At 36.6% G+C, this 26,085-nt stretch overlaps 1 protein-coding gene across 1 annotated transcript; it reads left to right on the forward strand.

Annotated features, from left to right (window-relative positions):
• The first annotated feature begins 5,210 nt into the window (after nt 1-5,210).
• On the forward strand, nt 5,211-19,781 carry ccdc172 (coiled-coil domain containing 172). The gene is given in 9 exon segments (XM_042501686.1): nt 5,211-5,289; nt 5,560-5,645; nt 7,996-8,112; nt 9,100-9,132; nt 9,134-9,266; nt 10,444-10,545; nt 11,630-11,732; nt 19,408-19,495; nt 19,746-19,781. Coding segments are annotated over 9 exon segments (777 nt in total).
• Nucleotides 19,782-26,085: the final 6,304 nt, after the last annotated feature.

Below are 26,085 nucleotides of genomic sequence, written 5' to 3' on the forward strand. Positions count from 1 at the left end.
CAAAACAAGATCCAGCTCGCGTAGTGCGAGAAATATCCCTCTCTTCAAAAAAAAAAAAAGTGTCCAGTCCGGATTCGGCACAGTTTCTATGACTCTCAGCAAAAAAAGAAGTGATTCTTTGTTTCTTTTTCCTCCCGTGCGGGTGGTCTTCTCACCGCCGGGAGACAAAGACGTGGGGATCAGAGCAGCGGTGGAAGCGAAACGGGCGAGTGTCCTCCAACTCCAGCCAGTGGGATGCTTGCGTCTGTGCGTCTGAGCGCACACAGCCAACTGGAGCCCCACTGCTGTCTAGCGCATTCAGCAGGAGGAGAGTGCCAGCTTCCCCCCTCGCGCTCAACTACTGTAATCTTATAATAAATGTACAAAGATATACCTCCCCAATCACAGCAAACGCACTCCCTTATTATGACAGTATCACAATGGCAGCACAGAAAACAAATAATTAGCTTTAAGCTCGCTTGACTCACTAATGAGCACCGGAGACTCAAGTCCCAAAGGATGCATAAGAGCAGTGATGATGATTTCTGAAAAGGTTACCGAGTTGCACACTCACTACAAATCTCTTTGGGGTTATTATAGTTTTTTTTTTTTATAGTGTTTACTTTTAATAACTTTCCAGCTCACTAAGAGGAAAAAAATCACTTTCCAGTCCATTAAAATGCACACAGGTCGCGCTTTCTAACCACAGAGGGTATGTGTTTGCGGTTTTTATGAGATGAAACATCAACTCTTGACGGGTGGGTTTTACATTCCAGTCAAAGTGTGCTGACAGATAGAGGGCAAAGAGCAAGTGCATGTTTAAGACGTGATTAATAGCAACATGTGGAGCAGCTCATATGAAGCCCTTTTTAAAAGGGTGCCACTTAAGTGACAAAATGAATATTTCAGCCACATGATATTTCAGGCGTGTGTGGCTCCTCCCAGTTGTCTATAACGTTAATCCAGTTTGCAAAATGCCAAAAAATGTTATGCAACACAGCTGCAAACTGTGAGGAGAGTGGGCAGAGAAGTATTTCATGATGACACTTCAGATGGTGATATAAAATACAGCCTCTGAAAAAAAACATGTTTTTGATGTTTGCCAGGTGAAGCAGCCTGACAGCGCTGCGCGGAGGGGAAGCTGCACTCAGTCCACACACAGAGGAGTGGACACTGTGTGACTGTCGCCATCTGTCGGTGGTTTTAAAGTAAAGGTCAATGTTAAAAGTGGTGATATTAAACAAAGATGCTGTCATTATTGTCAGGGTTTAACAGGATGTAATTGTAATACTTTACAATCAATTACTGTTAAAATGATACAGCGATATGGATGCTATGATTATTTCCAGGGTTTAACAGGATGTGACTGTAACATGTCACAATAAATTACTGATATAATACAGTATGACAATGCTATGGTTATTTACAGGGTTTTGCAAGGTGTAAATGAAGTTTTTTTACACACAAAAAATGATATAGTGATACACATATGAAGATACTCTAATTATTTCCAGGATTTGACTGTAATATTTTGCAAAAAAATACTGGAAAATGATACAGTGATATAATTATGAGAAGCTATGAGTTCAACAAGATGTAACTGTGATATTTTAATATAAATTGCTGTAAAAATGATATAGTGATAAAGACAGATACTGTGATTACTCCCAGGATTTTACTAGATGTAACTATAATATTTCACAATAACTTGAGGTAAAGGTGATAGCAATATAAATTTGAAGATATGTTTTTTTCCCCAGGGTTTTACAGGATGTACCAGTAATATGTCACAAAAAATTATAGTAATATAACTGGGTTTGAAACAGGGTAAGTTTCAGTTCCTTAAAAATCACCCAAAATTTGAAAGAAAAAATAAAATAAAGTAAAAAAAAAAGTAAAAAACCAATTACCATCTTTATTAAGAAAAATAAACAGAGCACATTTAATGAGCGCCAACTATCACTAATGTCCATTCAGCCACCAGTTTGGCTCTGCGAACAAAATGCATCATCACTGTTTACAAACACAAAAAGAACCTATAGACAAAAATAATGAAATGTAAAATATTTGACTGTACATTTACAAGTTGCATTACTTTCATATTAAGTTACAGTATCATTTTTATAGTAATTTATTGTGAAATATTACAGGTACATCCTGTAAAATCCTGGTTGTAATTAACCGTGTAGGCTGTATGTTTCACACTTCATTTTTCATTGTAGTATACATAAAAATATGACCATCACATTTTGAATACCTCTGTCTGATCACTTTAATGAATAAAAATGTAACAATGCTTGATTAGAATAACAGGGATGAGGCATCATGCGACCTGTAAACTGCTCCTATAGCTCATTGATCGCCTATAGGGTCTATTCAGAGGCTAATCCACTTGGCTAAATACATGGGACCAGACTATGTCAATGAGCCCCTCTCTGCATTAAAGACTGGGTTGAAATCAATGGATGCTGGCGTCCACCACAGTAAATCAAACCCAGAGAGGGAGAGCAGCTTCATTCAGAGATGGGATGAAACGATCTTACTCAAACGTCAGTGAATAATCCCTGAAAAAAAGGACGCTGTGATTAAGCAGGTATGATGAATCAATCCTGCAAGGTACAGTCACTTTTCAAAATGACTTTCCATTTTGTTAAATATATGCCACAGGCCAATGTCCACGGCTATTTTTATAGTGAACATGACAGGAAAAGAGACAGAAAATGGGTACAAATGAAAGACAGGCTCCGGCTGCTATCCAGGATAATTGTCTGCTTACAATTTGATGACTTTGCTGTTCTTAAGTCTCCAAAGGGAGCCTTGCCAGTCAGAGGAAGGCTCAGTCTGGTGATTTATGAAAAGCCTCAATCAATATGTGATATTAATTTTGCAAATGAATGTCAGAATGATGTACTCCTCAGGTCATTTAAACGTTTCACGCGGTAATGTGCTTCATGGCACCGGATCAGAGGCTTTTTCCCGTCCGTGATGGTGAAACGAGAAAATTGGTCAAAGTCAGAAATTGTGTGACAAATGTTAGACAGCGAGTCTCAATGGATTACTGTTGAGAGAGCTGACTGTGCCGATACAGCACTTCATAACGTTCACGGTCCAACACTCAATCGAGTGGGGACTGACAGATCAATGCCAATGTAGGCCTACTGAGGGCCAAATTTCTTTTCCCTCCGAGGATACTATGATTCTCCTAGCAGAGTACAATAGGTCAACCCTTTGCCCTCCACGTAAAAAAAAAAAAAAATTACCTACTGCAGTGCAGCCATTAACCCTTTGAAATCTAAGAAAACTGGCCACATTTATTTCAAAAACATGGGAAGAAGGCAGTGAGCAGAAAGAAGAAATTACCCCAAAAAAATTCCCAAATTCCTGAAAATTCGTGAAAAGTAAAATACATTTTTAAAAAATTAAATAAATAAATAAAAACAAAGAAATTACCAGAAAAAAAGGTGATTGAAAAATTAAAATAATCTTATTAAATAATTTAAAATAATTATCCAACTACTTTATTTCTTAATCAACAGACTGGTGAGGTGTTTTTTGTATTTATGTTTTCATGTTTGACAGCTTCCTGCAGTTTCTCAGTAGAGTCACGTTATGTTGCTGTGATGTCCTGTCAGCTGTCACAGTTAGCATCTCAAAAGCTTTTGCACCACCACAAAAAAAGAAAAAGTAATGTCAAGGTAGACCGTGCTAACTATATTAGTAGTTTCATCCTTTGAAAAAATTAACAAATTGGCTTTATTTCTCTAACCATGGGAAGAAGTTACAAAATAAAAGTTACTAGGAAAGTGCCTGCTAGACAGTGCTAATTAGCTACGTTACCGTAGCAAAGTTAGCCGTTAGCCGGTTTTGTTTGTTTGTTTTTAGCAATACTCTGTACATTACCAATGCTTCAGACAGCAGAAATACTTCCAGACATTGAAAAACAACTTGTATGCGTTTTATATTCAGCTCCCCCTCGTTAACTTCATATCAAGTAAGAGACGTTAACGCCGTTTGTTCCTGTAAAATGTCGCTAAAGTTTGCTAGGTGCGCCCGCAGCTTGACAGTCGGCTTAATTTCGGCTCCTCACAGAGCTGTAGTCTGTACGAAATGATCATTTATGTTATCACAAGTTGATAAATATTTACCTTTTGTTGAATAAATGCTTAAAAAATGGGCATTTTTGACGCCAATGGCGAGCGACAAAGGCTGGGCAGCACTCTGCTGCGAGACGTTTGTTTTTTGAGGTTTTTTTTAAATCAACTTTATTGACACTTTTTCAAGTTTACAAAACAAAACAAAACAAAACAAAACTATTTCGTACAAGGGGCAGGCCTGTCACTTAACTTTTTGAAATCTAAACAAAATGGCCTGATTTCTTAAAAAAAAAAAAAGAAATAAAACATTAAAATTAAAAACATGGGGAGAAGATCCCCATGCATCTTTCCCCCCCCGTAATATCATTAAATGAAAGCACATTAATGAAGTTTTCTGGACACACCATGTTTTGTTTTGGCTTTTTTTGTGTTAATTTTCTAATATTTTTTTTTAAACTTATATTTATTATTTCTTTTTAAACTTATTTTTAGGTCCCTCTATCATGCTATCCTGATTTTTTTGCAACTTGCAGGATATTTCTTCAAGCCACTCTTTGTTTCATTTAAACTTAAAGAGGTTCAAATGTTTGTGAAAGGCACCTGAACGCAGCACAACTGACATCATTCAAGGCTTAAAATATGCAAGGCTTCATTTTTTGGGGGGGATAATTTTGGATGTTTATATATACACATACATACACACACACACACAGGTATATATATATATATATATATATATGTATATATATATATATATATATATATATATATAAAGGTAGCATTTCACAGATTATACAATAATTGATTTTGCTTCATTAAAATGCAAAAAAGAGAAAGAGATAATAATTTCATGTTTTGTGAACCGCCCTACTCCCTGTATCACCGTTTTGTTTGGAAAGAGGAGTATGATTGGTTAGAGTTAGGGTAAGAATGTCAGGATAAGCCAATCAGAGGCAGAGTAAGGCGGGTCAAATCTTCGCTATCCAATCACGGGGCGCGGCTAATGATGGTGGGCGGGGCTTAGTAGCGTATTTACAGTACAGTTTACAGTACTTATTAACCAGGCGCTAGCTAGTTTACTGTATACCATAAGATCTATTTATTTTAATATTTCAAGTCAGCTTTTTACTTACTAAAATGAGTTTAGATACACTCTTTCAACAAATTCTTCTGACTGAACAACAGTTAACTGAACAGACACAAAAACTCAAAGAAGGTAACTTTATGTTTGTTTGCTAACTTTATTTTGCATTTCAGCCAGCAAAATAAGCCAAAAGCTAACATTAGTAGACTAGTTTTTAGCTACTTTGGTGGGTTAGTAACATAAACATTGGCTCTTTATACACCAACATGCAAGTTTACGTGATCTAAGGTGTATTTTTGTCTGATTCAATCCACCTAACATCATCTTACACCCTGGATTACTAAATTGTGCATGATATTTTTGTTTTGCAAGTTATTAGCTAATCATTTCTCTGTATTTCAGTCAAAGTGGCCATCATTAGATGCAATGAGAAGATCAAGAGTGCCACTGAAAAGTATAAAAAGACCAATGAGGAACTGGATATGAAGGTGAGCACAATGCAGATTGTGTTTTCTCTTTTACTTGTTGCTAATTAGTGAATTATTAGAATGTCTGCAGGACCTTAAAGCTTTAATAAAACATCCTAAAATCAATTTTTATACAATTTAGCGCTCAAAGGTCATAAAATAGTGTTAAATTTTAAATTTTAGATATCTTATTTGCTGTTAAAATTATTCTTTAATGTAATATATAGATCTTTTAATTTATTTTTTGTCAAAATGAGTCATGTTCATCTGCGTGAAAGTCCACATGTCTGATGTTACAAGTCTTTAAACTTACTACTGACTTTGAAATGTGGATCAACTCACCTCTACATACCACTGCACAGGCTAAAATGATGAATTGTTGACATTTTATATAGGGTCAGCATCACTGGGACATTGTAATGTCCTGCAAAAAAACATTTTTTGCCATTATTCATATCTCAGAAACAGCAGGAGACATTTGTTCAGATACTGAATTGGTGACACTAATCTTGGGTGTCCACTTTGAAAACGTGCTGATCGTATAGATCCTCTGTGCTGCTGGGGGGCAGATTTATTGTGAAATATCCATGTTTTCACAGACATGAATGTCAACTGTAACTGCAACTTGACTGGTGCACTGCTGCTTATTTTTTATTATTCTGTTCTTATATATTTTACATATTATTTTTGTAAAATGTAAAGAGAAAGACAAAATATAGTCAAGTATGGTGACCTTTACATACTGTATTCGTGGCATTGACACATGAGGTAAAGAAGTGCATATTGGCATATTGATGAGCTGATCTGCCTTATGATTTAAAACACTTAATCACTCCCATTCGTTCCATCAGCAGCGCACATTGCAAATGCCACTGTGAAATCAATGGCTAATTTCCACCGGATAACATTAGCGAAACCTTTCAGCATGTGTGAGATATGATGTCAAAAGGCGGGCCTGTTGACCTCTCAGAAATAAGGCCAACTTCCTCCTATGCTTGTAAAAGTGGACGTCTGATCAAAAGAGCAAATTACTCAGTCGAATTAAAAAGGTTATTGAACACAACGCCAGATCTGTTGGAGCCTGAGAACACAGCACGCGGACACCTTTTCTGACCCCCTCTGAGCGAGCCGAATATTGAAACTGTTTACATCATACAGATATGCAGGGCGTGTTTACAGCACAGTGTGTTTACAGCTCTCATGATGTAACGTTTTACAGTTTATGAGAGCTGTCTTTAGATAATTACAGTGTTTAGAAAACTTGGAAGCTGATTGTGCTCGCTGACTGTGCTCCTCCACTGCCGTATAAGAAACAATAAACTCACCTCCTCCCTGACAGCTCGAGTACCAAACTGAAAACTGTACTGAAAGGCATCTTTAAAAAGCCACAAATTAACCCTCCTACATCATTTGGCAGTTTTCTTTTAAGTTACCGTATAATCACACAGGATGAAGAGAAAACAGGGAATAAACAAGAAGTTTAAGAGTGCCTATAAGGTCTATATAATTTTGTTGAAAAAGAGTTGTTTTTGTCCACCATTTCCCAGAAACAATCACAAACATGTCACCTTGTATGCAAGCTGAGAGTCCTACAATTTTCATTTCATATCATTTCTCCTCATTTTTGGCATCACTGACACATCATGCAAAAGCTGGGATATTCAACCTGTGTTGCTTAAGGGGCCACTTTTGCAAAATGACAGGAGGCCAGGGGGCAGTCGCAGCAGCTCCATACATGTTTCTACGATTTTGGGACACATCTAAGATTTTAGGATATTTCTAGGATCTTTGGACAGAATTAGATGTATTAGAATTCTAATACATTTTTAGGATTTTAGGACATTTATAGGACTGTAGGATGTTTCTAGAATTTTAGAAAATTTCACAGGTTTAAGAACATTTCTAGGATTTCTGGATATTTCAATGATTTTAGGATTATTCTGTTTTTTTCTGAAGTTTCTGGGATTTTAGGATATTTCTCAGCTTTTAGGATGTTTGGGAGATGTAGGTCATTTCTGGGATTTAGGGACATTTCTAGGATTTTAGAAGGTTTCTAGGATTTTAGGACATTAAGGTCTCTGTCGGGGGATGCGGGGGATCCTCCAGTGGGGCTTAAACAAGCTCTTTTTTGATGCTGTTTTATGCACTATGGCACCTTTTGTATATTACAAGTAGAAAAACACTTAAAGCCACTGAAAGTAGAATAAAATTCCCAACGTGACTCACTTTATTTTTATCGGGGGGCAGATTTGGCCAGTAAGCTGTAAGTTGAGTATCACTGTTATAAAGTGTCATTAATGTATGTCCGTCTCAGTACTTCTGTCTGTCAGATTGCGTGTCTTCACTGCCCACTCGTCTCGGTGTGCTCCAGGCTCAGCGGTTGTCTGCGGTGAGGCTGCAGCACGACCTGATGAGGAAATGTGAAGACCAGATGTTGAAGCAAAATGAGGAGCTGCTCTGCCAGAACAGACAACTCAGGGAACGTCTGGTGGGTCAAAGCCCGAATCAATATTTACATCTTGGATCATATTGGTTGTATGTAATATGAATACCTGGTCAGCTTTTATAGTGTAAACTACGTAGATGTATCCAAATCGTGCAATGACTGAGTCTGCTACTTTTCATGCCGCCACACCGGTGATGGCTGTGGCCGGAGGACTTTTTGGGTTGTCCGTCCTGTTCTCATGAACATGATATCTCAAGAAAGTCTTGAGGGAATCTCTTCAAATTTGGCAGAAACATCCATTTGCACTCAAGGATGGACTGATTGAATTTTGGTAGTCAAAGGTCACTGAGACCTTTCATTCGTTTCATTCTCATGAACGCAATTTCTCGAGAAGGCCTCAAGTGACTTTTTTCTTTAATATTTGGTACAAACATCCACTTGGCCCTTGACCTCACAAAACGTGTTTTTGGCCGTTACTCAAGATTTCAGCTGCTAGTTAAGAGAAAATTCCACACAAAAGTGTATAGGATAAAATGATGAAATATTACATCAAAATTTCAGCTTCACTGTGACAATGTTCAAATTTGGCACAAACGTCCGCTTGGACTCAAGCATGAATTGATTAGAATTTGGTGGTCAAAGGTCAGCTTCACTGTGACCTCATAGCGTTCTGCAAAAACATTTTTCTGGTCATTATTCAGCATCGTAACTCAGACACAGAAGGGTGCATGTTTTCACAGACATGGATGTAATCTGTAGTTTTAAGTAGTTTTAACTTGAGGTTTTCATGAAGGCATTCAACCACGACATGGTAATTCTAATTTGAATAATCAGTTCATAATATAGTCTATAAAATTGCCCAAAAGTCAAATAATACTGCAAGCTTTTAACTGTGAGACACAGATTTAATCAAAACTGGATCGGTAATGTCACGAGTCGTAGCAGCAGCAGAGGTTGTTGTAGCTCTACAAGCAGCTGTATTTGTGTTATTGTTGGAAGCGTTTCCCATGATCCGTCTTTTCATACCAGGCCAAGATAAAGTGGGAGTCTAAAGAAGAAGAGAAAAAACTTCCTCCAAGAGATCTCGAAGTTCAACAGTGACTTCAGTCTTCGGGAGAACAGAGACGTAGTGTTCGAGAGCCAAACACACACTGAGATCCTGGACCTGGAGAGGGAGGTGGACTCACTACACAAAGGTCACAAAAGACTGTCAGCTGTGCTGTTGTCATGGAGACAGATGTTATTTACCACAGATGTGGCCCCCACTGCTCATTTCAGAGCTATTATTTATGTTGTGCTGTATAGAATAGTATAAGCAGATGAATAAGTGGTAGAAAGTAGATGAATTATATTAAATGGCTCCTATGTGTTGACAGCATATTGCTGACACAGTGAAGAATGAGTCAGTGTGATTTTAGGTTTAAATTTATAGAGGTGGTTTATGGTGGTTGGAGAATGACAAAAAAAACTGATATCAAGTATCAGCATTTAGAGTCATTACCGAGCTGAGTGAAAATTTGTTGTTGTAGAATAATAAAGAGGCATATAGATCACAGAATAAGAGAAGCTGGAAGGCTTTGGAGAGATAACAGTTTGTTGTAATTCAAAAAGGCAAAACTAAATTCTTCAGTGTCTGAAAATCTGACCATCTGGACTCTATGGGCTCATTTATGCTCAGCGTTACACACAGAGCCCTCTGTCTGTACTCTGCATTCATGTCGTCTGCATTCATTTTGTCTGTATTTGTGGAGATTTTCTGAAAGCTTATGGATACAGAATAAGACGGAGCAGTACCACTGGAGATACCCGAGGCAGTGTAGAGTAGCTCAAGCAAGATATGACCACAGGTGATGATGAAATAATAATAGTGATATTCAACAATAATAAAGATAATAAGAAGAAGAATTGATAGGACTTATATAGTGCTTTTCTAAGAACTCAAAGTCACTTTAAATAAAATGCAACAAAAAATATAAATACAAAATCAAAATCAGTGGAAATTGGTTTGTCAAACATGGGAAAAAAATGCAATGAGCAACTTGGCAAGTACTGTTACACAAATAAGATATTAGTAGATCTGTAAAATTATTTTTAAAAAGATAGGGAAATTATTATTATTTAATTATTATTATTATTATTATTATTATTATTATTATTATTATTATTATTATTATTATTATTATTTATTATTATTATTAAAAAAATATGTAAAACAGTTAAAGTGACTTAAAAATGGCGATTTTGCATCCCCTTGAAAATAAAAAGTTTTCTTTCATTGAGCAGCATAAATTTAACGTAAAGTTCAGCCCTCCTGGTGATTTTTACTCAGTCATTCTCGAGTCCTCGAGTTTTTTTTTCTCCCTCCACAATCAGAGATGGAGCTGATGAGCAGCAGGAGCAGTCACATGAGCTCCGTGCAGGAGGAGAAGAGAGCGCTGCGGCTCAAACTGCAGGGCCTGGATAACATCCGGAAAGGTGAACACCAAATATTCAGTTTCTGTTAGATGTGTTTCTGAGAGAGCACATGTAAAAAAAAAACGGCTTCACTTCTCTCACCAGCGACAGTTTTCCTTTTTCTGCAACGCGCTTGACAAGCTCCTTTGTTGTTTCAGTCACACTGCCAACAGCAGACCATCAGTTTTTCAGCTCATTTTCATCTTCCGTTTGACAGAAATCAAAGTCCAAAAGGAAAGTGTAGAAATTATAACTGCATCAAAATTAAGAGCTGCTCAGGCAGCTGAACAGTCTCGAGCTCAGATGTTGAACATAAAGTATGTTGGGATCTGAGGACGTTTTCAGGATTTTAAGACATTTTTAGGACATTTCTCAAATTTTAGGACATCTCTAAGATTTTAGTACATTTCAAGGATTTGAGGAAATGTTCAGATTTTACGAGGTGTCTACGATTTTGGGACATTTCTAGGATTTTAGGACATTTCTCAGATATTAGAACGTTTCAAGGATTTCAAAACTTTTCAAGGATTTTAGGACATTTCAAGAATTTTATGATGTTTGAAGGATTTTAGATTGTCTAGAATTTTTGGACAGTTCCAGGATTTTAGGGTTTCTAGGTTTTATTCATGCTTGTGCAGGCATTTGTTTGCTTTTCTCATTTCTGTTTCTCTTCTTGGCCACTTGTGCCAACGGTGCCGGACACACACCAAAATCTGTGGCGACAGATGCACATTTAATGTTTTTTTTCTACACCTTACCATGTGCCTCATTTGCCCAAACCTAATCATCGGTGCCAGCATGTGCATTAGTTGACGTCCTGGCGTTTGTTGCTATGTGCTTTTGTTGCCTTAACATAACCACGTGCAGCATAATCGAAACATGTGCTTGTTTTGACATCACTTAGTGGCAACAGTCTACAGACATAGAAGGATACCTTTAGCGTGATATATAGACGTGAAAGTCCACTGCAAAGCGGCATCATGTGACAACTTGTGCTAAGAAAGTGTTGGTCTCAGCCACCTCAGCAACAGCTTCATCAATGCACCCGTGTCTGTCCTCTGCGAGGAAAGTAATTTTGTGTGTGATTTATTGTTCTTGACTGCAGAGCTGGATCAGCAGCTGATTGAGGCTGAAGCCGTGACAGAATCTCTGCGAGCCGAGAGGCTGTTTGTCAGTCAGAAACCTCTCACTGACAGCACCTGTCTGAGGTGAGTCTCATCAGCTGTCTGCATGCTCAGAGAGATTCATATATTTGGACACACAGACGCAGAATACAGTTTCCTGATTTACTTTCAATTAAATTATGTCACATTATATAATCCTTATGAGACACTAAAGAGTAAACAGTAAATGCTGCAAGGGAATCAAAGCAAATAAAACACAAAGGAGCGAAAGAGAACAAAACAAAGTGTAAACACAGCAGTAAGCTTTTTAGCAGCTCATAAAAAACGTTAATTCACAGAAGCTTTCCTTAGAGCCTCCTGATATTTTAAATATTCCTGACTGAGCAGCTGTGATGTTTAATTAGTTGAGCATTTTTTTTGTCTGGTGAGGCCTGTCAGAGGGCTTTGTGTGGTGCAATCACTGTCGTCTCCTCATCAAAGCTCTGAGGTTTTTTTCTATGGGAGGGATACTCAGCCTGCTTTGCAATATGACGGCCCCATACATGTTTCTAAGATTTTAGGACATTTCCAGGATTTTAGGATGTTTCTAGGACTTTAGGATATCTCCAGGGTTGTAGGACATCTTTAAAATGGTAGGAAATTGCTAGATTTTAGGAGGTTTCTAGGATTTTAGGATGTTTCTAGGACTTTAGGACGTCTCCACGATTGTAGGATATCTTCAAAATCGTAGGAAATTGCTAGATTTTAGGATGTTTCTAGGATTTTAGGATATTTCAGAGATTTCGGATGTTTCTCAGTTTTTAAGACATTTGTAGAATTTTAGGACATTTCTAGGATTTTAGCACATCTCTAGTACTTTAGTACTTGGATTTCAGGACATTTCCAGGATTTTAGAATGTTTGTAGGACTAAGGACATCTCTATGATTGTAGGACATTTCTAGGATTTTTGGACATATCTAGGATTTTTGGACATATCTAGGATTTTAGGACATTTCAAAGATTTTAGGATGTTTCTCAGTTCTTAAAACATTTGTAGAATTTTAAACGTTTCTAGGATAATAGGCCATCTCCAGGACCTTGTATTTTAGGATGCATTTTTATGATTTTAGATTGTTTTTGGGATTTTAGACTGTCTCTAGGATTCTGGGACTTTCTGGTATTTGAGGACATTTCTAGTATTTTAGATTGTTTCTAGTATTTGAGAACATTTCTAAGAATTTAGGACATCTCTAGGGTTTTAGGACATTAGGGGCTTTATTAGGACCTCTGTCAGGGGATACGCAGATCCTCCTTTTTTTATAAACAAGCTCTATTTTGATGCTGTTCTGTGCACTCTGTCAACTTATGTATACTATTATTTTATCACTTCATTTTTATTTTGAATGTGAAAATGGTTGGGGGCCACTTGGCACCCTGTCGGGGCCACATTTAGCCCGCGGGCCATAAACTGAGTATCACTGTTCTATAGTATAGTCTAACAAATAAAAAATCAGCAGCAGCACTATTAGCTGCAGTCCCTCTTTTTTTGCTAAATGCACCTAGAAAAGGACAAGAAGTGAATCACAGTGTTAAAAATACAATATGACGCAGCATCCTGCAGGCCCGTCAGACAGAAGGTGTTATTTATGTGGAGCAGAACTGAATCATACTGTGAGAAGTGCTGAATAGAGTAGTGAGTCCAGCTCCCGTCTCTGTTTCCCTCCCTCTATCCTGCTGGCTCAACTCCAAATCTAGAAGTGTAAATAACAGAGCATTAAGAGCATTTGGCTTAATTAAGGCTTTGATCTGCAGTGTATTTTATTCAGTCAACAAGTAAAAAGAAACGGAGGCTGATGTGATTGATGCAGGGAGGTTTGTTGGGGAGAATGAATAAGGGGCGCAGAGTCAAGCTTTTACGCTCATACAGCAGATTACCAACAAAAGTGCAGTTTGATTTTCACAGTTAAAGCATGATTCCACTAAAACTGAACTTTTATATAAAAAAGTGAGTATATGGAGCAAACTGAACATTCTTACTTTTAACTGAGCTGATATTTGTACAATATTAATCCCTGGAAATCTCAGCAATTTGGCATGATTTCTTTTTCAAAAACATGGGAGGCAGGCAATGAATAACCAGAGGAAATAACTCTAAAAATGGCAAGAAATGAGTAAAAAGTTACAAAAATTACCTGAAAATTAGACGAAAAAGAAAGAAAATAAATCAATTAAAGTATATATTACAAATAAATATGAATATGTTTATCAAGGCTAGTTGTGTGGACAATTTAACCTAGTTTAAAATAAATCTGAGCAAATTTGCTCGTTTTCTTTCAAAAACATGGGAGGCAGGCAATGAATGACTCAAAAAATGGAAAGAAATTAGTAAAAAGTTACAAAAAATATATTTTAAAATTACAAATGACAGACAGAAAGATGTATATAGTTTTGTGAATAATTTTACCTGCCTTTTTTTAAATTATTTTTTATGCTACTAACTTCACCTTGCAGTTTGTGGAGCATTAATTTCCAAGTTGCTCTTTGCATCTCTCCCATGTTTTGAATGAATCTAAACACTTTGCTGAGGGTTAAAATGTTTAAATACTTGTGCAAGACCTAGCACAGAAGAAAAAAAAAAAGGAATGTTGATCCAGTTCTCAAAAGGTTAAATAGAAACATGCAGTCAGGAGTACTGTTTTTATACAAAATTAAATACACAGCATGTGGAATTCGCATCAAAAATATGAATAATACTAATCATAAGAGGCAGCTGTGTGAGTGTCGCACATAAGGAATCAGCTCAAAAATGAGAACACAGGCCCTGTTGTCACCTGCTATTAACATGCATCTTTGGTGATCAATGACAAGTGGACAGTGCTAATTAGAAGTGTGAAAGGTGTGTCGGCTCATCACAGAATATGAACTAGTTGTAGAATATGAATTGAAGGTCTCCTATTGAAACACGACTGGTAGCTGAGCGCCAGTCCACTGTGTTTCTCCACAAAGAGACTTCCTTTATTTAATTAAAGACTGGAGATCAATAGTGTTCCAGGAAGGATGGGTCATTGTTATTGCTGATGCCACTACTTTGGATAATGTATTCTCTACAATACCACTGATGTGAAGTGATTAACAAATCCCCAAAATCATTCAGACAATGAGGTTTACACTTTCAGGGCTGAATTCAAAAACGGTTTGCAGGGCTTTTTTTCGGCTGCTACACCTGCAAAAATAAGACAAAAGGAAACTCTGCATGCCTCAAATCACTTCACAAAAGGTGAAATGACCCATAACTGCACCTGCCAAGCAAACAGCGTCTCACTGCACCTGTGCTATTTGCACATATTTAAATAAGGCAATATGCATACATGTGGTGCAAAATTGGCCCTTTTCTATGCAAATGAGCCTCATTGCAAAAACAGTCCAATTCACAAAGATCAGTAATAACAGCCACACGCAGTTATGTGAAATTATGATAGTTGGTGGGAACTGAAGCGCGTTTATAAGTGGTGCAATGTCCAGATTTTCCACTGATCATGGCAGTGCCTGGCAAACTCGTGACATTTTGAAGAAAAATATCACTTTTGTTTCACCTCTTTTTCTCTCTGCCATTGCTCTGCCTACTGTGTTCTTGGCGCAAAGACAACATATACTTTGCCACATGAATAATTGCAATGTGAAGCAAAATAAAAATAAAACTAAAAAAAATACAATTGCAACTTCAGCTTCATATCTTTTGGAAAAACCTAGCGTTTCAGAAAACTTGATAGCTCATAGGTTTGAAAGGCTTGTTTTCTTTAAAAATCCCCAAAAGTACTTAAGAAATAGAGATCACCAATTTTTGTTTCTATAAAAGTTTTCAAAAATGTTCAAGGAAAAAAATTAACCAAAAATGTTTTCCTTAAAATACGCCAAAAGGTTTTGAAGAGTGAAAAAAACCCTTTTCTTGAAAAATCATCCAAAAACTTTTTTCCTTAAATATCACAAAATTGGCAAAAAATAGTCAAAATTTAAAAAGGAAAGAAAAAAAGCCATAAAATGTTTAAAGGAAATAAAATCACAATTTTTCTCCCTTACAAATCCCAAAAAAATTTTAAAGAAAAAAAAGCCAAAAATTTTTTTAAAGAAAGTGCCAAATGTTTTTCTTTAATGAACAACTATTAAAAATAACTGATATGGAGTATAGATGCAAGTTTTACAGAAAGTTTGGTCTTGAAAATTTGCCTCACAATCATGGAAAAGTGAAAAAAATGTGTATGACACTGAATTATAATAATGTATATTGGTATAAAAAGTGACACTGGGCATCCCTGTATCAGTTCAATATTGCCATTTAAAATATTGCAGTACTGCACTATATTGATTTTTTCTTCCAGCCCTACAGAAAGAGGTTGCAAGTGATGCCAAAAACATGGTGCTTTCAGCAGCCTCAATCCATTCATTGTCAATTCACTTGTCATTTTTCAATAAAAATTTGAAAATACATCATTTTATTTATCCACCGTAACTTAAATTTTTCTGCCAGTATTAAATTAAATGTATTTTGACCATTCCTGCTATTAGGACGAATGAGGCAGCTCATAATTGTCTCCTTCACTCTCATCAGCCGCATCCTTATTTATTTTCTCTGTCGTCTTGATCCGCGCCCCCTCCCTCTTCCAGCTATGCCTTAAATCATGCATGTGGGTAGCATGTCCTGTTCATCCATCAGCCTCATTAAACATACCAGGTCCTTCATTACCCCTGCGCTTATTAGCCTCAGGAAGTGCTGAGGAAGTGGCTTTGGAGGGGAGAGCGGCCTCCTCTCAGTCATTCTTATGATCATCCGTTCTGAACTGAAAGCATCAATCGTGTCCTCGGCCGCTGCGGCGTCTCTTTAAAACGCATATTTAACTCTGCGCTTATTGATTGTTGGAAATTGAATGCACGTCAATTTGAATGAGTGCTACAGTCATTTAAAAAGTGTTCAGTGTGCAAAACAGGGTGGCTGCGGGTGCAGATCGTTCTGTCACACAACCCTACAGAAAGATACCTGAAATACTCAATGTGCCCGGGACTGATGATGAAGGAGTTGTATGTATTTTTTGATGTGTCGGATTTTCTTCATTGATATATTACTGCTGCATTATTTGTGAAGGCTCATTTGAGGATGTCATTGCGCTGCAGAAATCTAATATTAAACTGCAGAAACTACAGATATCTATAAAGCCATATCCTGCTGCTGGAAACATCATCCTGCACACCTGAAAAAATCTGATTTGCTCCACAGATAGGTGTAAAGTTTAAAACGTTATTTTTCACACTGTGAAGATGCAATTTTTGATCAGTTGTTTTGTTGTTTCATTAACTTCCAATAAAAGAAATATAAAAGTATGTTTTCTCAAATTCAAGTGTAACTCAGTATAGATCCTTCAAACACCAGATACAACAGCCACTCACCCAAATACTAATGCTTTTTCTAGACGCAGACTGATCTGATAATACAGTTTAATGTATGTTTATGAAATTGTAGTGAAATATTTACTTTGCTACTACTCAAGCAAACTTTTTTTTAAAGGAAGCTGATTGTTGAGTCAATAACAAAGCTTCGTGGTGCTGCCATGAAGTTCTACATCCTTCTTCTTCTACAGCTTCTTTCTTATGGAGTTGTCCGATACTGTATATAAATGTTCACTGAACAAAGATTCAAAAGTTCAGTTATGTATCGAATAAACATTATAATGGCTACATTTTCTAAAAGAGCAACTGATTGATGCATCTGTGACACCGGCGGGGAATGAGAGCAGAGCGGACTCCGGTGGAGCGGACATAGGTCGGGAAAGAGCATAGAGCAGACATTCAGAGACACCGGGCAGAGGATGAGAATGGAGCGGACAGTGGAGGAGACACCGGCGAAAAACGAGAGCAGAGCGGACATTCGGAGACACTGGTGGAGAATCAGAGCGGAGCGGACACCGGCGGAGACATCGGCGAAAAAGGAGAGCGGGGCGTACATTTGGAGACTCCGGCAGAGAACAAGAGCGGATCAGCCAGCATCAGTAACTTGACTTTCTCTTTCAGTCCGCAGTGCCGTCAGTGCTCACGGTGCAGGCTCGTCAGCAGATCAATGATGAGAAACAAGAAATAATGAAAAAAGAAAATAATGGAGACCCCAGTAAGAGTCGCTACTGTTAAACACAGAAGCTAATGGGGATCTTAATAAACAAACCGACACAATAACAGGGACCTGACGACACTGACCGCAGCTGGTTAGAGCAGGACTGCAGTTAAATCAGTCTTGAGAACATAGCTGATGGCACCTTTAATGCTCCTCACTCTTCAGCTTTGTCGTCACCCTGCGACTCCTCAGCTACCTTGATCAGTACAGTAGCTGCTTCAGCCAGGTTTCTTTTGCTGTTTGGAGTCAGCAGGTGCATCACAATAGTTAAATAATGATGCAAGGCGTGGAAAGCTACATGATCTAAGACAGATCCACATGTCAGGTGTTCAGCAAACATCACACAGTCACTGTCTCCTGTAAGCTCGCAGTAACTTGTATCATTCTGAATATTAACTCGACTGTCAAACATCGTCTCCTGCTGTGGAGGCCGGGCTGATGTCAAAACTGTAAATTGCACCAATCCAGAGTATTTAATGAAGTTGTTTTGGAAATTACAGTTGCATCAAACCAGCCATGTACTCTCAAATCTGTTTATATAAAAATCAACTTTTAAGTTGGGATATATTGTGCGTGAGTCACAAGGCAGGTTTCCATTACAGATTCACGCAAAACTTAAGCGATATTTTCAAAATATCGATTAAACACAATTGCGAGACGACGTTTCGATTGAGTGATGTTATGCTTATTTCTATTGCAGCCATCGCACTAGCCGTCATTATTTCCAATCAAAGGCCACGCAGGCGTGTTATGGAGCAATAATGGAAAGGCGAGCCCCTTGTATGTGGGATTGACCACGTATGAGGGATTTCTGGGAGCTGATAGTCCACGAGTTCACAGAAGAATTGTGGATTCAAAGCTTCCAGATGATCCGCTCAACTTTCTCAGAGTTATGTGATGCAATAACAGCTTTTGTAGCTCCTGCTGCATCATGGGAGTCAGTTCCTACTGACAAGCACATAGACATAGCATCATGTGACCTAGAAAAACAAAAAAAAGTGTTTCCATTGCAGCTTTGCAAAATATTACCTTTTTTTGAATCACCTGAAAAAGCACCTCTTGTGAGCATGAAAACTTGGGATTTTTTTTTAAAATAGACTTGTTTCAATTAGTTAGTTACTATTATTATTTTATTTTTATTTTCATTTTTATTTTTATTTTTATTTATTATTATTATTATTATTTTTTTCTTATTAATCAACTCATCCTTCAACTCCAAAGATGTAGCAGGATCAAGGACAAATTGTAATCCTTTTTTTTTTTTTTTTTTTTTTTTTACTTACTTTTTTGTTTAAAAAAGTACTAGTAAATCTACCTTGTACCTTGTATTTGCAAATTCAATTTGCACAGTTTTAGGGTTAATGGAAACCCATCTACTGTCTGCATGAAAACCATTGTGGAAGATAGGTTTCAGTTTTAGGTTATTTGGTTTTGTTTATTTTCTCAGTGATAAAACAGAGTGTAGACATACAAAGAAAAAGCATCAGTGGGTTTAAACTCAATATGTAGAAGCAAAAATGCTGACGCTTTTCTTTTACAAGTTGCTCCTTTTCATGAGTTTTTTTCTGCTCTTTTCTTTGCCGCTCCTTCACTTACTGACACGGCTTTCATTTGTTTACCAGGCTGAGAAAGGAGCTGGAGATGCATAAAGAAGGAGAGCTGGAGCGGCTGCGAGAGGCGCTCAGCTCAGAAATACAACTCCTCAAGTCGGTGAGTTATTGTGTCGCGAGCAAGGCTTCTATTCAGGCTAATAAGAAAGTATTTCAGATTGAGACACAGTTATTCATATTCAGACAGCACTGTTTGCATGTCAGACCGGGGCAGGAAAATAATACCTAGACGTGGATTCATTTTCAAAACGTTTCCACGAGATAAAGAAGTTCATTCAGATTCATCCTTATTCTTTCGTGGGTTCTTTGTAGGCTTCCATTTAGATTTTTCTTTCTTTTTCTATTAGCAGAAGCTGAACAGCAGCCAGGGAAATGAGCAGCATTAGTTTGATGATACAGGAACAGCAAAAGGTTATATTGGTTCACTGATTGTCTTCTGTGTTAAAAAACAAACATGGATGTGAAAAGATAAAAGAGGAAGAGAAGAAAGAAGACGGGATGGAACAGACAGAAAGATAGTTAACACTTGTTAAAAACATAACAAGACATGGCCTGAAAACTTATTTTAAAAAAAGAAAGAAAAATAATCAAACAAAGACAGAATTTAGTAAGAAAAATAGTTTTAAAACTTAAAAAAGATTAAAACATAAGAAAATATTAAAATGATTAAAAATAGTTTAAAAACGTACAAAAAAATAAAACTTAAAAAAAAAAGAAATAAAATGATTAAAAATTAGTTTAAAAAGTTACAAGATAATAGACCTTGAAAAAAGTGCTGGAAATAAAAACAAGTGTATATATTTATTTTATTTATTTAAATTTAAATATAAAAGTATTATAATTATAAATACAGTTTTTTACATGTTTTCCTAATTTGTGGACTATTCTTTAATGATCCTTTCCTCTTTTTTAAAACATAATTTTAGTTTTTTGTTTGTTTTTTTTGCAGTTTGTGAAACATTTCTTGCCAAGTTGGTCATTGCCTTTTTTCTCCCTGTGGTTATAAAATAAGTCAGACTATTTGCAAGTGTTATTTAGCTTGTACAAGATGTTTGAACGCAGCACAAGAAAACTGGTGTCAATCTATGTTGGAAAGGGTTAACAGTGCGTTCTTTACAGGTTCACTGTGCAGGTTTTAGGGGGATATTTAAGCAGAAATGGAGTATAATATAAGAAATCTTTTTTCTTTAGTGTATATTGACCTGAAAATAAGATTTGTTGTGTTTTTGTACCTTACAATGAGCCGTTTTTATCGACATAGGGAGTGGGTCCTTGTTAATGGACATCACCATGTTGCTACAGTAGCCCAGAGCAGACAAACCGGACACTGACTCCAGATAGGGACATTCATGTTTTCGTGTCGGCCACTGTAGTTAGGAGTTTAAGCAGAAGTTTTAGCTGGTTGCAGTCTGCCATCCTCTCTGCTAGACACCACCAAATCCCCTTAAATCTTACACACAGCTCCTGTAATATTTACTTTAAAGTTATTTAAATAGAGCAAATTCTGTTCTGTAAGTGAAAATGTTTAAGGTCTTTGTCCTCATAAATGTTGCTGTAGTGATTTCTGTATGTTGTAAAAGATCCACATTAAAACACAGACATACACTATTAAAACTGATGAAACATCCGTCTTTTTGTTTTTCCTGTTTTACTTTAAAGCCCCAAAACGGTGCAGGTCTGTTTCTGCTTTTACTTTGTTCTTTTAAGAGAAATATTTGCTTTTTTACTTTTGTTTGCAGAAGACTGATAACTAAACACAGAGTCACCTGTGTGCTGCATTGCCAGCAAATAAAGGAGGAATTCAAAAAGTGATGCTATGCTGCCCTCTAGTGTACAAAGAGTAACATTTCTAAAATAGGGAGATGGTTGAGTTGAGACAGACTCGAGGAACAAGATGCAAACATAACTTCAAAATAATTTGTTTCAATGCTGCATGATAGTTAAAGGCAAAAAGTAATTCAGCTTCTGCCTAATTATAATTCAATCATAATGAATAATTCAAAAATGACACTGAATTTAGAGGAAAAAAAGCAAAAGCAAGACAATAAAAGGAAAAACTAATTTTCACAGTTAAAGTGGCAAATTGTCTGGCTGGTCAAAAGTATGTGGACACCCATATGTTGTATACTGTGTGTTCTTGTACATGTTATTGCAAAACAATGGCCAGTAATATGCTAATGTAACAGCTGTAAGTATGAAGGCCTACTTGCTTTTGTCTGCACTGATACATTAAAGTTTGTTATTGATCTTTGTGAATGAATGATTATGATATGATTTGATAATGATATTGCACCATTACGCTTTGCTGATTATGGCATTAAGGTGTATTAGTTATAAATCACCTTCATGCATAAATCCTACATTAACAATAGCCTAATTTTACACACAATCCATGATAATGAAAATACAGAAAATAGAAATGCATGTCAAAAATTGTGTATTGTCGATGTTTTAGAGAAAAACAGTAAAATAAGATAAGGCCTGGCTCTCAGTCAGGGTTTCATTTGGTCACAAAGGTTTTAGATGGAGTTGACATCAAGGCTCTGTGCAGTTCTTCTGCACAAAACCAGGAAAAAACAAACAGACAGAAAAACAACGAAACAACAAAACTGACCCGGCATAGTCATGTTTGAACAAGAAAGCTTACACACACACAGAAGCACACTACTGTCAAAAATCTAATTAGATAATTATTAAATCATCAATCGGAGTCTCAGGTAGAGTATGCACATGTCCACGACTGTTTGTGAGCAATAACACCAGCAAAAATGCTGAAAATGAAAGCCAGCTTTGTCCACTTGACATTTCACATTTTTCAGCAATGTGTACATGATTTTCAAAGCTATATCTTGCATGTGTACTAATTACAGTCTGTCATCAAGTCACTACCTTTTAAACCAATAAATCAAGTTGAAAAAAAAGTCAAGAGATCACTTTCAAACTGAGCCCAGGAACGTCCCAAACACACACACACACACACACACACACACACACACACACACACACACACACACACACACACACACACACACACACACACACACACACACACACACACACACACAAAAAAAAAAAACCCAAAGCTACAGGCAAAGAGCAGAGTCTCTGCAGATAAATACGTGGCCACACACTGAGAGCGGGATACTCAGTTATGATCCTGTAGTGACATCATTGTTTGTTTGTTTTTTAATGACATATATTTAATATCACCATTGCAAAGTAATGACAAGAACCAATGAGGTGTATCAGTGGTCATTTCAGAGAACGTTTGGTCTTGAAAACTTTCCTCAAAGTCATGGAAGTTTACTGTTAAAAAATGTGTAAGACTCCTGCTGTGAGGAGCCTAAATGGTGAGAGGCAGCCCCAAAGCAAATGTTAACAGAGGTTTTTTTGGGGATGATTCAGCTGCTAACGTGCCACCTAATGGTACATATGTGACATTACAGTTTACAGCAGTTTGTCCTCAGTCCCCACACAGTTATTTCAGTCATTGATGATTAGATTAGACACCTGACGGTCACTGTGCGGGTCCTTTTCTCTCTGATTAGAGTGATTCCTGACAGAATAAAGTGGAAATTCAATGTTTTCCTAATGACATCCTGCAATCTCATTCTGACTCTTTAACCTTCACCTGTGTGAGCTGCGTCTGGATGTGTTCGCACAAACTGAGGTCAGACAGAAGAGCAGACACCTGAGGTTACCTCATTTAATCGCTGCTCTCGTCCACATCTCACAACCAAGCGCACACATAATGAGCGGCTATCAGTCAATTGAAGTCAGATGGCAATCACATACTTGCAGGTGTATCCATTTTTTTATTAAATGCCACTACGAAGCCGTTTATCTGCAGAATGTCACTTTTAACCCTTAGATACCTGGAGCGACATAACCTTTCGTGTGCTGCTTTCAGATGCTTTTCTCAAGTATTTAAACTTTGAACACAAAGCAAATTGGTTTTATTTCTTTCAGAAATAATGGAGAAAAAAGACAAGAGCACCTCTGCAAGAAATATCTCACAAAAAACAATAAAGAATTGTTTCTTTGAAAAAGCTCAGGGACAATTTTCAGAGAACTTTATATTCATATTTCTCATAATAATATATTTCAGGTTATTGTATAGAATTAGTCTAACCTTTTTTTTTTTTTTTTTTTTAAATCTCTTAAAAAATGTCATGTAATTTCCTTTATATATATATTTATATTTTTATTAATTTTCAGGTAATTTTTCTAGAACTTTTTTTCTGAATTTGCTTATTGTCTTATTCTTTTTTTGTTGTTCATCAAACATTTGCCCAGGTTTTCCAGTGTTTAAATTGCCTTTTATACTTCAGTGTTCACTGAAAAGATAAACTTTGTTTGTTTGCCTTGTCTAGATTTAACCAATTTTCTACCAAAACACAGGTCTGTACCTAACTGACTTGTTGTCAGCTAAAGTGTATTCTTGCAAAGTTTACTATGCAGAAACTGTAATTTACTGTCGGAAACAGAATCACCAGCAAAAGCAACAGTGAAAGCCCCAGCTTTGTCTGCTTGGCATTTCACCTCAGTAGATTTGCTTTTTTTTTTTTTTGGCACCATGTCCACAATTTTTACTTCCTCTTGTATCAGCTTGATTTACAAAAATTGCTTTGGGAAATATATCTTGGTCAAAGGAGGGTGAGCAACAATAATGGGGGGCTGCCTTTAATCCGGTGAAACCTTAACGAATTGGCCTGATTTCTTCAAAAACATGGAAAAAAAAGAAAATGAATGGGAAATTTCCTGAAAAAGCAAGAAATTACAAGGGAATCACTAACATGACCTAAAATACGCAACAGGTTCAAAAATCTTATTATTATTATTATTATTATTAATAATACGTAATTTGAAATATACAACTTTAATAAATACAAACAGAGTTTTCTGGAGATTTTTCTGCATTTTTAAAAAGTAATTTTCTAATAATTCTCTCTCTGTCTCTCTTTAAACTAATTTTATTCTGAGTTTAAACTAATTTTCTTGTCACCCTTTCATTGTATTTTATGTTTTGCGGTGCTCCCATACCCAGTTTTTGTCTTCAAGTTTTTGAAAGAAATCAAACCAATTTGCTCAAAGTTTGAAATGCTTTTGAAAGCTATTTTCCAAGAGTTAACCCCCTACTGACAACAGCAAAAGAAAAGCAACATCAAGTAGCTGAAAGGAAACTTAAATGATGCTACAACACAATTATTTTAGGAAATAAACCTCCCTTCGAAATGACAATACATGTTTAAAAATGTAACGAGCAATACTTTAATAGTTTTCCTCTTTGTCAAACTTAAATCATTCCTCCCTGAAGGAAATATTCTAGCTGAGAAAAGAAAATGTTTAAAGTTACACAGAAAGCCGGAAAAAGCAATGCACTGCAAAAGAAAGAAAAATCAGAATCAGGAAAAGAAAGAATCCAGTCTTACCTTGTTGTGCTGGTCTGTGTTTTTGGGCCTCCACACAGACACACACACATGCACACATGCACACACACACACACACACACACACACACACACACATTTTGGTTAAACTTCTGCCTTCAGACGATCAAAAAACACCAGGAAAAGGAGTCAAAAAGGAGTTTTTCCACAGCAGTCTGCCCTACTTCCACTTCGCTCTCCTGTTTCCTCCTCTGCAAACTAAAAGACAAAAATCCAGCCCCCAACATTTCCCTCTCTTTTTTTTAAGATAGGCCACGCCCCCTTCACCTGTGTGCACCAGCACACCTGGGCTGCGTTCAGCCCTGACAAAACGTTGCAAACTGTTCATTTAAACAGAAAGAAAAGGGTTGAAAGGAAAGGTTGTAGGAAAAGGTTTATCTACATTTCCAAAGCAAGTGTGGAGTAAAAAAAAAAAAAAATCTGCACAATAAGCAAAGATTTACCAGAATTTTGTTTAGATTAATGTCACTTTCTAAAATCACACACCAGAGCCAAATAATTTAAAAAAAGAATATATGACCTCGACCCACCAATCCATGCTGAGGGTTTGAGAGAAAGTGCTGAGGAAACGCTATCTTAAATTCCTAATGAGGAAACTCTGCATTTAAGGTTAAAATTTTAAAATAAAATAAAAAAAAATAACCCAGTAAAATATGCTCAGAGGTAATAAAACACAAAAAGATAAATCATTAAATATGATAAAATTAGATAATAAAACATTACAAGATAAAACAGTAAAATATGATAAAATCAGATAGTAACATGCTACCTTTCTAAAACTAAAATAGAATAAGATAATATATAAATCAATAAAACAAGACAAAGATAAAAAAAAAAAAAAAAAAAAAATCAGCTAAAAGCCTGACTATAAAGGTAGGTCTTGACTTTGTTTTTTCTATAGATTGATCTCTATGTAATAAAGGCTAATATCCTAAAATAGCCACAGAGCACACTGTGTTTTGGCTTAGATAATAACATGGCCTCTCCTCTGACACTACAATCTGATAAAATTTTGTTGTATTTGTTCCATTAATAGCAGACCGAGGAATAGCAAACATATTTTATCCAATTACAGTTTGTTTTTTATGAGTGAGGACCTCACAGATCTGCAAACATGGCCACAGCATGCAGTAAAAAGCAGAACGACAGACAATCACTGCAGAAAACGCACTGCCTCCTAAAAATGTGAAGCTGCACGTACTGACGCTTTTAACTGAGTGTGCACAAATGACAACAACGGA

The sequence above is a fragment of the Plectropomus leopardus genome, chromosome 15 (assembly GCF_008729295.1).
Source record: "Plectropomus leopardus isolate mb chromosome 15, YSFRI_Pleo_2.0, whole genome shotgun sequence".
Lineage (NCBI taxonomy): Eukaryota > Metazoa > Chordata > Actinopteri > Perciformes > Serranidae > Plectropomus > Plectropomus leopardus.